Source organism: Hetaerina americana, unplaced genomic scaffold (genome assembly GCF_022747635.1).
Source record: "Hetaerina americana unplaced genomic scaffold, ioHetAmer1.1.p SCAF_1, whole genome shotgun sequence".
Classification (NCBI taxonomy): Eukaryota; Metazoa; Arthropoda; class Insecta; order Odonata; family Calopterygidae; genus Hetaerina; species Hetaerina americana.
Genome location: NW_027286069.1, coordinates 1,657,678 through 1,671,044, shown reverse-complemented (window position 1 = coordinate 1,671,044; position 13,367 = coordinate 1,657,678). Strand labels below are relative to the sequence as shown.

Here is a 13,367-nt window from a genome sequence, read left to right as displayed (position 1 = left end):
GAAAAATCCGCCGAGATGGGCGGAGGCGGTTGACCTCCTCGGCCACGAGATGCCGCGAGAGTTAGGCGTGGCTCCCCAACGAAATTATTTAAATTGGTAATCATTGAGAGAAAGTGGTTGCGGCACGTGCTCCTGCCCCCCTTCCCCCACTCTGCACCACAATATGACTTACCACCGGCTTAGAGGCGTTCTAGTCACAGACTACGACGGACTCCATGCCCTGAAATACGACAATGACATCCAATACTCGGACTTTGATATGCTACACAGTGATACTGCCTCTTAACTGAGGGAGGAGTTCATACAAAGAGTAAGATATTGAGATCGTCAGGTGCGCACATAAAATGCTGAGGCCTCAGCAAAACCAACCAACCATTGTAATACACCTCGGACAACTTTACCAGGTAATGGTGGAGATCGCATTCCTCAGGTTACAGTATGGAGTATGCTCAGTGAGCACCACAGTGTTCTGGGGATGACCGCTAATCTCACTAGATTTCGTACGATCAGGACAATTTGCAGCCGCGTCTATAGATAGGCAATCCTCGGGTTGCGTGTTAAAGCAACCACTGGCAAATTAGTAACGGCCCATTGAGTAACAATTGAAAGCCCGTCACGTTTTAATTTGTTGTTTTCTTTGCCGCACTATAATTTATTGTTCTTTAGCTGAGCCCTTGAAAGTGCTACGGATTACAATGCACCAAGTTGAAAAGGAAATCAATCATGCCAACTGAGAAAGAACTACACCATTAAATTTCCTTTGAGAGTAACGACCATATACATATATATCAATTTACGTGAAATCTTTGTCAGTATATTCTATAATAGCAAGATTAGAAAATGTTCACAAAACCTTGTCATTTACAGAACGAATTCCAGGGATAATTAATATTTAAATGGTTTCTAATAAACATTTTATTTTTCGCTGACTCAAATGCATAGGGCACAGAATTAAAGAGTGTGATAGGAGGAATTATATATGGCGATGGAAGACATACAGGCAACCAATATCAATTCTCTCGCATTTCCAAGGTTTTATGAGAAATTTCCCAGCTTACAAAACTAAGATAACACTTAAAGAGCCCGTATTGAAATGGTCTAAATCTAATCAAATTCAATACTGAACGTAAATATATTTCGAAGTAACACAGTCCGGTAGTGCATGCAATACTCGTCACATAAAGGCTACAGCTTCAAGATAAATTAATTAAAAATTGGCAATTTTCCACAGAAACTGGTGGCATTAAATTTTATTTTGTGGAAAAATGACAATTTTAAATTAAGCATGATATTCCACCATATCACGCCTGAAAAGTCTTTTTATTCAAGATGAATAATTGAAGCAAATGATACCCCATACGAATCTGACCTGTTTTTCCCCGAGTTTTCCAGACAGACTGTACAGTCAATTTTCGCGTTTTTCCAGGTTAATGTTTCACTAACTTTGGCCCATTTCTAGGCTAAATATGCAAAAACGTACATTTGCAGGAGAAAAGTGTAGTGGAGAAGAGAGTGAGGAGTACACGTCTTAATTTCAATTTAATTTAAAAAAAGAAATATAAAAATGTCAAATTTAAGAAGCATTATATATTTGGGTAACTAGAGAAAATATCTTTTAGGAATGGGTTCTTCGTAGTTAACAATACATAAAAAGATAATAAAAACAAACTAACAAGATAGAAAAACTGAGTGCAGACTAATCCTGGTAAGCGCAAGTGACTCGGTGCAATGTCAACTCTCGAGCACAATTTAAAGAAATTTAACTCTCCCAATACATTTTCAAAAAAAATAGAACCACCAGCAACACTTCATCACTGGCAGGGCTTCTTCATCGACTAAACGTCTTCGACAAAAACAGGAAACTTCTCTTCCTGTGCTTTCGAGAAGTTTACTCTTTATAGCTTTCAGCTCTCAATTACAAAGAAACCTCTCTTTTCTCACTTTCACTGTCTTTTGAGGCCTTCTCGGTAGCCTCTTTTGCCGGAAGGTATCCTTATGCCTCAGATACAAATTCCGGAATCTATGAATCAATTGCTTATCGGTTTAATCCTATCAGCCACTATAAATGAATCATTAAAAGTACGTTAGAGGTCCAGAAAAGCCAAAACGCAATGGTTAAAATATCATTTTTTTCCACGTTTTTATCCCAAAAAACTAAAATCCCATGAGTTTTCACGATTTTTCTCATTTTTTCCAGGTCGATGGACACCCTGAGGAACTGAATTCATACGTGTTCTGCGAATTATCTGTTTCTTATTCCCCCACGCTGTGGTCACCGTAAATCTATTTTTAAAGCGGGGATTGCTTTTCTAAATCCAATTGATTCATTTTCTCTTTTGTCCAAATCGCAGATGTCAGCAGCTTGTGGTCTAGAGAGGCCGCATTATTCTCTCGACAAAGTGACCCAGAAATCTCAAAAAGGTTTAGACGCCATTGGCATAAAAGATTCTTAAGACGTTTGACCCTCAAAATGGGAGATTCTCTCTCGAAAGATAACATTGTTTCACTATGTATGCATTCACACTCTCGTCCGTATTACCTTACAATGCTCTTGGCGGAATTGTCCTTGAAGTGTATAAACACTTATCATTATTGAAACAAGCGAATTTCATCGCTATTTTAATAATCCCTGATTGTAATAAGTTTTCTCCAGACACTAGCCTGTATTTTTTTTCTAATTTTAATATTTCCCAAGGATTTTCATAGGCTCGCCTACAATATATATTATTTTTTGGGTAATCTGAATGAATTCCATTTTAAATTTTATTAGTCTACAAATTTGACTGCGTTAAGTCGGTAATAAATTAAACCCATTTAAATAATTGCCTTCATTTTCTTATGACTCCCCCTGTCTCTTGAAACTCCACATCCTCAAACTGCTCCCTCGGCCATGTTTATTTTGCCCTATTATTTCCCCGCCTGAGTTTTATGTTTAAGCTCTTCATAATTTTTTCACCCCAATTCTGTGTTCACATATTTCAATTCTTTCATTCACTCCTTCTAAAAATTTGCTCTGTAATCCAAGACTTCCTAACCATTTTTCTATTTACCGTCCGTATCGTTACGATCGCAGGCTCTACTACTGCCAGAGATCTTCCAATCTTTCTTCTAATGTACCCGTTCCCTCATCCTCTTTCAGCATTCTATCACATGCCTCACTGGTACTCCTTCCTTTTTTCTCCCAGTGAACTCTCCTAAACTGCATTTTTTTATAATTCTTCCTGGCTCATTCTCTTAGTATTTAACGCTACACTTGATGAACACTTAACGGTCATCAGAATCTGCCCCCGGGAATAAATGAGAACTGATCACACTATTCCTAAAAGTACGCGAAGCCACAATACAATCTAACTAATCTCTCAAAATATCTCCCGGCATTTTCTACGAGTACCTGCATCTAATCTACTGCTTAAACTGCGCTTTAGTTATAATTAACCTCTTTAACTAGATACATTCCATAGTTTTCCCGCTGCGGTGGTTCCCATCTCCTAAACCGTACGCCTCCCCTAATTGCAGTCACTCCCTTCGCCTATCACCGCGTTCCAATACCCTAGCACTTTCAAGTACATCCTTTCGGGTACATTCGCAATTATTTTTTTCTAAATGGTCACACACGATCTACTTCTTCCTCCCTATGACCGCTTGCTGGTATGTAAGCTTGAGTACCAACAGATTGACCGCGTCTGCTCATATATATCTACTAATAATATTCCGTCCTTCACCCTTATTACATCCAGTACTCTTCTCCCCAATCTATATTACTTCGGTTACACCACGTTCACTCTCCTCCCCGCCACCAAGCATTCGTTACCATGTAATTATCGCTCCAATAATCCCCAAAATCCTCCCATTCCACCTCGCGTAGGACTAATATCTCCACACTCAGCATCACCCTAACATTTCAAATGCCTATTTTCACGGTGGCCTCTCTCCTCTGTCTCATCGTTTTGGCTACTATTTGCACGGTTGTGCCAAGATTTACTCCGAAGTCGACCTCGGAGGCCTGACTTCCTCCGCTGCCGCGCAAGGCATTCGTCCCCGCGGAGGCCCGAGTCTCGCAGTTGCCAAGACTCATTTTCTTATTTGGTTCCATCATATTTTCTTGGGATAAATAATTGAGGTGGTTTCCCGTTGCATTCCTCAATAGTGCTTTCAGCGCAACATCATCGCTCAAATGACCGTCCCATTTGGCCTTCTTAGTCTTCAAAACGTCAAAGACGACCGTCTTCGTCACCGCCACGCTTTAGGAACAGACGCTGAGAGGACTCTTGCCTTTCCCCTGCCTCATACCCTTCCCCGCCTAACTGGCATGGGTAACCCTACTAGGAGAAATTATCATTGCGTAGCCCTTCGCACAAGCTCTTCCAGCACGTCGAGATTGTAGACAAAGGGGGAGTGAGCACCTTGCCAACTCTCAATGCATACATATATATATGTTCGTCGTCATTCTGGCTTGCCGCCAAAGTTATTTCTTCATTCTTCTCCAAGCCCACATTTCTAAAGCCTTTATTCTATGCTTACCCTCTTGCCTCTTACACCGTGTTTCTCATCTATACAGTGTCCTATATTCAAGTCTTGAGTATCATTTTCCAAATGTCTTTACTTAGTCATGCATCACTATCACTAATGCCCTTCCTTGTAAACACTAATTTCTTTTGCTAATGCATTTCTAATGACCGCCCATTTCTACGCCCATTTTCCATCAAAATATTACCGAAATATAATATCTATTCATTCGACTCTAGTTTACTCCATCACACTTTTTTTAAGTTTTACTCACCCTCCTACTTCTTGTAACCTTTGCTTTCTTGAATATCTTCTCCATTCGATGATTCTCGCATTGGAAGTGAGAAGCACCCAATAATAACTGTAATCCCTTGGCTGTCTGCTTGATCACCCGAAACCCTTACTGACTTGCTTAGCTTCCCACCCACGTCCACTCTCGGCTCCCAAGTGCCTCCCATGCCACATTTATCATTTCCTGTGCGATAGGTTATAAAGCAGTGACGATGACGGACAACCCTATCTCAGTTCCCTCACTATCACTGCCTCTCCTGATTCTCCATCTGCTACCCTTACTCGCGACGTCTGATGATTGCATATGATTGATTGAGACAATCCATTTTTCAATAATAAGCTCTAATGAAAGAATCGATGGTCGGCGTCCCGTCTTGACATGTTTAGAGGGTACTCCTACTTTCGAGCTTAAGAGTGCCTTAAAAATCAAGCCAATTCTGGGAGAGATATGTTAACCACTAACCCTACTGGGATAAATTTCGAATTGACTCATTATTAACGCTATTCCGGTTAACTTGCATTTTATCAATAATGGTTAGACTACAAAACATTGTCCTATCAGGTAATACCTCCTATCGCTGCAGTTGAAATAAGGTAGATGCCAAAGAACTATGTGGTTTTCCTGTAATCTAAAACTATACCACCAAACTGTTACATTAAAGTTGTTAAAAAATAATCCATTAAAACGACCGTAAATGGCAAATCCATTTTCTATTGTTATCTCTCTTTTTTTAATAAAATGAATCCTACCTATTCCCTTCAATCAGAAAAATTCTAAATGCTTTACTTTTAATGAATCCTAGCTAGTCCCTTCAATTAATTATAAAAATCCCATATGCTTTTCACTTTGAAATAAATCCAAAGAAATGCATGACTCTCAAGTATGATATCAGCTTTATCAGTGAGTTCAATCGCCCCCTGTTTAAATTCAATCTCCCCACGTTTAAATGCATTCACCGAGCCATAAAGGCATTTAAGCTGCCGAGCATACCCAAAAGCTTTTGCCACTAGTGTGTATCATAATTCTGCAGCAAGAGGTTGGCTCTTTGAAAGGAACAGAGATTAAGAGAGATAAAAAGTATACACGTAACCTTAGATTAAACGATACACTCACACAAACTTATCACTGCGGAAATCTTATCTGAAATAATTTCAAAGAAGTTAACTCCTTTCCCTGAGCAAAGGTCCTTTTAACTTGAGATCCAGAATTATGGTACAGTTAAATTGCGAAGCTCTATCTGGGCTATGACGTATCCGTGGATCAAAATAATAAAACTTAGCCGGCGAAACGAAAGTTTAGTTTCTTAGTTCGCCGCCGCAAAACTGCGCCTTCTCAATGGATGGAATAGATCGATCATAAAGTCTAAGGAGTCCAATTTGAATTAAATCCAAATCTAACTCGGATGATTTTCTACTCCATGAGGAATTTCAAACCGGGCTTCAAACTATTCGGCATGGACTGCACAAAGAAACCAATCGGAAGAGGTATAATACTGAATATCTCCTCTTTCCTCTCCGATGGATAGGACATATTCCATGAATGGATTGCGGGACATACCAAGCTCTACTTTTAGTTTTAAAAACTACCCTTCTAGTCTATAAAAGAATTGCCCCTTCACACAACAGAAAGCGTCATTAGACAAGAGTTTAATGCTGAATAAAATTACTAAATTATGGTCAGGACTAACACAGAGGTGATCCGATAACAGGTATATTCAGGAATGTAGTTCAAAAATGAAGGGCACGTGAATTGCTGTCAGAGTAGTTCGTATCGGGGACAGTGCTCATGACCATGCCAACAGCAGGTACAATGGCTAATTGCTCACTCGGCTGACTCTGGGCAGTTACGAACAGAGATAATATCACGACATTCTCTCGAGGTAACATCCAGGAAGAAAAACCTTAATTTTTCTCCAACTGAATGAAATTAGCCTCCAATGTCCCTTGCTTATGTTCACAGCCTAATGACTCATCGTACGAAGGCTTTTGGCATACGTGGAACAAATTTCATTGAGTTAACTCCAGTACTGCGTCAGCGACAGCTATTGCAGTTTGAAACATGTTCAGTTCGCATATTCCCCTTCCTGATGATGAATAACTCTTTCCGATAAGGTATTTCCTCACATTGGGTAAGAGGAAGAGTCATATGGGACAGGACGTCTGGACGATGAGGTGGCTGAGAAATACACTTAAAAATGATTATCGCGAAATATTCAGAAATAACATTTGTCATGTGCGACCGTGAATTATCGTGGTGAAGCATCGAGCCTGTGGCTTTGAAACGTGGGCTATTACGATTGTTATGGCCTTTGAGAATCCTCAGTACATCTCTAAAGTATGTCCCATGTGCATTGATGGGTACTGGTAAGACATGCTGATACACCATTTCCACCAGAATACGGAAAATACGAGCATAACTTTCCTAAAAGAAACATTTTCGCTGTTGCAGATGGCGGAGATTTCCACACGGAGCTTTGCTCTTTGCTCTCAGAATACAAATAATGTATCAAGTTTCATCTGCATCTATAAAAGAATTGCCCCTTCACATAACATCAACTTCAACTACGAGAAAACCCGCACCAGACCGCCCTGTTCTTCGGTTATGAACAGCACCGCGCGCAAACGCGTCTCGCGTTAACTTTACCCGTGAACATCGTGTAAGTGACACTTACAGAAACAATCGATATTTTTGAAAGTGCTCTTTACATTATTGGACGACCTTCTCTCAATTACAGCGAGGGTGTTGCTGTTTTCTATCGTTAGAATAGTGACTGGACCTCCGAGTTCACTTTCCTTGGAATTTGAATACCTCCTTCTTCTCTTAAAACATTTAAAATCCTCTTCTCATTGTGCTAGAGAGAAGATGAGATTCTCTACAAGGCTCTTGTATCATTCAATGTGCTTTGGTTGAAGATATTTTCAGCAGAAAGCAAAATTTCAATGCTGAGTCGTGTGTTCCGTCCAAAGTTGCCGTAGGTGAACTGAGCATGTTATAACATTCAACAGCTCCCATTGACGCAACACCAGAGTCCAATCAATGAAACTTCTATCACATATACTGCTACTTCTATCACATTATATATCAGGCGTAAAGCAAATTTAAAAATTAAATTTTTGCATAATAAATCATGCGAAATAAAAAGTCTGCATGACCATTCTTTAATAAACAGCCCTTGTAAAAAGGAGTGTATTCGGCAAAAATGATGTGATTGGTTGGAATTGGTTGCTAGAAAAATCCATAAAAAAGAATGGAAGCAAACCTCCATACTTCTTGATTTCGAAGATTATCTTAGAAATTTTAATATTATTAGTTTGAGAGTAGAAACAGACACTAGGAAACTGGAGGACTCTTAAAATAAAAATGCACAATTTTGCCAATGAGCATATGATAACTGTGAAATGATACTGCGTTTAGTCTACTTATGTGAGAGATTCTGTCGAAGTTGAACACAATCGTTTTATTTAAGTTGACCGATCGATATTTGCATAGGTGTGCGCACGCTGAAATATAAAAATTATTTCTTAAAAACCTTGGCCAGGCAACGATAAATGATTTATCAAATGCTACCAATTATTTTTTCCAAAAATTCAAAGTTTCCAAATAAAACTAAACCAAATAATCCCATACATATCCTTCTATTCTGCTCTTTGCATCTAGAGTTTTCCTGAAAGGTGTTTCGAGATAGTTAATTTCAGAAACATGTTTTCTTCTTAATCGGCGTCCAATACCGATTTTACTTTGAGTGCATATTCCCTTAAAATTAATTTCTTCCACATTTTCATATTTCGCGCCGATTCAACGGTGCAATAACAACTTTCAACTAACGCAAAAATTTACAATACAATCTCTACGGGCTATAAATTTCCTATAATGCGACATTTACCCTCAATTATTCCAGTGTGTCGGGGTAAAATTAAGTTCTCGTATATTGAATGGTAAAATTAAACACTAAAAGAAAAAACTAGTCTCAAATGATTCGCAACACTTGCCTATTCTATCATAAGGTCTCTTTTAATCGTGAAAAAACAAAAGTGATCGAGAAACAGCTAGGTCTGAAAAAGCTTGGATCAAGGCTTATTTTGTGCCTCGCCATTGATGAAATAACACATTCAGCGTTAAGATATGCACATCTTATATGAGTATACTACCTTGATCAAAAAGTTCCCGGAATAACCACCGTGTGGCGCTCCCATCGTTCCGATTTGAGTTCTGTTTTTTTTGTTAAATTGGTACATCTGTTGTTGATATTCCCTTTAAATCTTAGTGTCATAACTTGACATTTGCAAAAGTTACGTAGCCAAGAGTACATCTATCTCTGTGTGTGTTGGCGATTTTTTACAATTGCAGAAATGGATTTAAATTTGCAACAACGAACTTGTATTAAATTTTGCGTAAAAAACGGATTTAGTGGTGCACGGACGTTGGAAATGTTGGAAAAGTGTTTCGGCAACGATTCTCTAAAAAAAACGGTCGTTTACCAGTGGCACGAGCGGTTCAGAAGTGGTCGTGAGTCAATCGAAGATGATGAACGCAGTGGCAGACCATCGACATCGAAAGTCGGTGAAAAAATTGATAAAGTAAAAGAAATGTTGGTCAATAACCGCAAATTAACCATCAGAGAAATAGCGGAGGACTTGAAGATTGCCTATGGATCCGCCCAAGACATTGTGCTTAATGATTTGGGTTTCCGTCGTGTAGCAGAGCCAAAAGACCTCAATTTCATGCAAAAAAGAGACCGTGTTGACGTCGCAAAAGACATGATTTGCGAGGCTGAATCCGATCCCACATTCATCAAAAGGATCATTACTGGAGACGAGACGTGGGTTTATGAGTACGACACGCAATCCAGACATCAGGCAAGTGAATGGCGTTCACCAAATGAGCCGAGACCAAAAAAACCACGTCGTTTTCAGTCAAAAAAGAAGGCAATGCTGACGGTTTTCATGGATTACAACGGTGTAGTGCATCATGAATTTTTGCCAGAAGGCCAGACAGTAAACAAAGAGTATTATTTGGGCGTTATGAGACGTTTGCGTGAAGCAATTCTCCGAAAGAGACCAGAAATGTGGGCAGAAAACTCGTGGATTTTGCACCATGATAACGCACCGTCGCACAGTGCTATCATTATTCGTAATTTTTTGACGAAAAATGCAACAAATACCATCCAACAGCCACCGAATTCACCTGATTTGGCTCCCTGTGACTTCTTTCTGTTCAATCGAGTTAAAAAACCATTACGGGGAACGCGTTTTAGCAGCCGAGAGGAAGTAATGGAAAAATCGCAGGAAGCACTGATGGACATACCGAAAACCGAATATAAAAAATGTTTCGAGGATTGGATCAAGCGCTGGCATAAGTGTGTTGCAGTCGATGGGGATTACTTTGAAGGGGACAATATAGATTTAGATGAATAAACTTGTATTTTTAATTTTCTGAATAAATTCCGGGAAATTTTTGATCAAGGTAGTATATCATATATTAGTTGGAATAACTGTGGACGTGAGCGCACTACCCGCTTAATCCAAATGCTTTGGTTTCGTTTGAAACCCGCTGAGGGTTCCCTGAAACTAGGTTGATTAAGATGCATTTTTACGGAATGTCCCAAATAAATCCATTTATAGTTGCGCTTGAGTGAATGTTGCATTTGTGGAAAGCAGACTCATCTGTATTTAAAATATTTAGGATTCATAGGGCAAAAATGTCCTAATATATGCTGTTTTAATCAAAGCCCTCTTTGGGTAATCAACTCCCAATTACTGTAAAAGTATACCTATTGTGCTTCTGTATTATGGCCATTGGTGTCTTTTACTCAAACCGGACTTGTTATTGCAGAAATACCTGAACCTCTTACGGTATTTCATGAATAACAATTCCGGTTTGAGTAAAACCTATTAACACCAATGGCCATAACGCAGAAGCACAATAGGTCTACTTTTACAGTGACTGGGAGTTGATTACCCAAAGGGGGCTTTGATTAAAACAGCATATTTTTGCCCTATGAATCCTAAATATTTTAAATGCATCCTATATTCTCGGATGAGTCTGCTTTCCACAAATGTAACATTCACACAAGCGCAACTCGACATGGATTTACTGGGGACGTCCCGTTAAAATGCATCTTGATCAACCTACTTTCAGAGAAAAAATTATAGCAAATTATGGAAACCTCAGTCATAACATCTTTTGCACAATAACAAGTGAAAGTTGAAATTGCAGAATATGTATGCACAATAAATTCCCCTATCGACGCATCATTACCGTTTTTCCGATTCTAGTCTAAATCGATTCATATCTTCTAACATTAATTAAAACATTAAACATAGAAGTTCCCTCGGCTGTATACTTCGTGAAATGCCGTCATCACATAAGCCCATCCGGATATTTGCACACAAAAACACAGTCGCACAGCAGATCCAGGCGCATTGATCAAAGGAAAACAAGTTGATATTATTCATATATCAACTTGTATTAACAATTGTATTCATGTATCAACAAGATATATTCTGTTGAAATATTGAAGTAATATGGTCAACATCCAACACCACAGTCGGTCCGTGCGATGAAGATTATCTTACTGCCGCGATAGAGCTCAATGGGTTTCATGGATTCACTTTACCTCGTGTTTAATGGCAAAAAAACACGGGAAGAGCAGCAGGAGATATTCTCCACATTTCACCGAAACTCGACCTCGCAAAACCGAATACTTTCTCTCCATCTCAATAACTTTTTTCGTCTGAGAATGCTAGAGCGAGGCAAACTTGCTTAGTAAACCCACGGATCTCCGATTGAGAAACAGCCTAAGCCCATTCTCCGAATGCGAAAGCTGAAATCAAGATTCGAACAACTGGCGGACTACCGTCAAGGTCAAAACGTGCGACGCCGTTTATAACGTGGGACACCATCGGCGGTTTTTTAAATGGGACTCCGTTCTCTTTTTGGGGGGCCGTTTGGTGAGCGCTATCGGTGCAAAAACGCACATAGGGTCGGATGGCTCGTTGGCACACGGCCTTTCGCCAAACACATGACGAGCGTCGCGCATCCATCTCCACCAATCCTCCTCTCGCTAAAATATCCAGGCATTCCTGGTGTCTACATCTCACCTACGCTACTGATTAAAGATAATAATATTTACTCCAGGACAAGACCAAAGAGGTACAAAATATCAGCTACTCCGAAACCGCTAGTGAATTCTCCCCGCTGCCATCTCAAAGACGGTAAACGTAATCGATGGAAGGATTGGTTGTGCCCTGACGTTATGAGGCGATTTAGGTCTTCTCGGTTACTGCAGGGCATTGAGTGCCAATTCAAGGTCTGTCGCGCGTAACGGATTGTACTAGAAGTGATCGAAACACGTCGGCAACCTTGGCGTCCATTGCGGATACCTAAGTGTTCAAGAGTCGCTGTACTGTGGTCAAGTTGCGCACATGATATCCTTTGGCTCGAAGGGTCAGATAAGTGTCCACTTGATGGGAGCGTGACGAGAGTGGACGCCATTTCACTCGATATATTTCGAACGAAAGGCTCGGGCACCAGACAGCACCCTAAGGGACGGCGCACTCTCACTCGCACCACGTACCGCTCTCTCCTCCCTCCGGCTCCAACCGCCGGGGTCTCTCGCCGCCTCCGCCTCGCTCTCCTCGTCCACGGAGCTCCGCTTCCGGCAGTATTCCGCTCCGCCGACATCCTCCCCGCCGCACGCCAGCACGCTCCTCAGACACCGCCACAGCTGACCCGCTGAGTCCCGGCTCATCCCGGCACCCGACGACGACGGCCGGCGCCCGCGGGGAACGGGAAAAGCGCGCGGTGAATCACTCGCTCACTGCGACCACTTCCTCGGACTCCTCGCCGAGCTCTCAAACGCCCGCCAGCGAGGTGTGCTCGCCAGGACGGGGGAGCCGTCGTCGGCCCTCCTGCCTTGCGATTCCGATCAGATAAGGGAGGCGGTGATTGGGGGCGGGGGAGAGGGGCGGTCGAGATAATGGAATCCGGGTGCTAATGAGGAGAGGGGACGACACCCACCACGGGACGAGAAACGCCGCCCGGCTGCTGGGGAGACAATGGACGCCGAGGTGGTCGGTACGCGCTGCACGGGAGGGTGGACGCGCGGTGGTGCTGCGTTGTGCTGCGCCGCGACGTCCGCACGGGACGGAATCGGCGGGAAACCTGGCCAAAGACCGGATCAGCGAGAGTTGTATAAACCCGGGCCGACATTTGGGTCACTAAATAATAGAGGTTAGAACTTTCGAGCTCTCTCGCTAGACTCGCGTGTTTCCCAACTGCGTCGGTCAGAAACTCAACGGAGCCACAGGCATGGCAACAGGAGTTGATGTTGAAGGAGTTGATCGAGGTTTAGATGGTTGGTCGGAAGATATTCATGAAAAATGTTCCCGTGCTTCCACAGAGGGTGAAATTTCCATCCAATCCTTCGTCAAAAATATCCCTATCATTCGCTTTCCAGCCTTCGAATTTAAATATGACGTTGTACGACGGCGTAGAGTATATGAAAATTACTCGGCCGTTTCGCGATTGTATCATGAAATTTCGAGGTATCTCCGAACGATGACATCTC

General features: G+C 41.4%; 1 protein-coding gene across 2 annotated transcripts in view; it reads right to left on the bottom strand.

Annotated features, from left to right (window-relative positions):
• The window catches only part of Pde8 (phosphodiesterase 8), an 85,215-nt gene that overhangs the window by 57,519 nt on the left and 14,329 nt on the right, over positions 1–13,367 (bottom strand). Inside the window, exon 1 of one of the 2 annotated variants that reach the window (XM_071597371.1) lies at positions 12,375–12,662. The exons of the other annotated variant lie outside the window; for it this stretch is intronic. Within the exon in view, the coding sequence (XP_071453472.1) occupies positions 12,375–12,548 (174 nt within the window). The 5' untranslated portion in view covers positions 12,549–12,662. Of the gene's footprint in view, positions 1–12,374; positions 12,663–13,367 lie in introns of those variants that run through there. 2 annotated transcript variants of the gene reach the window in all.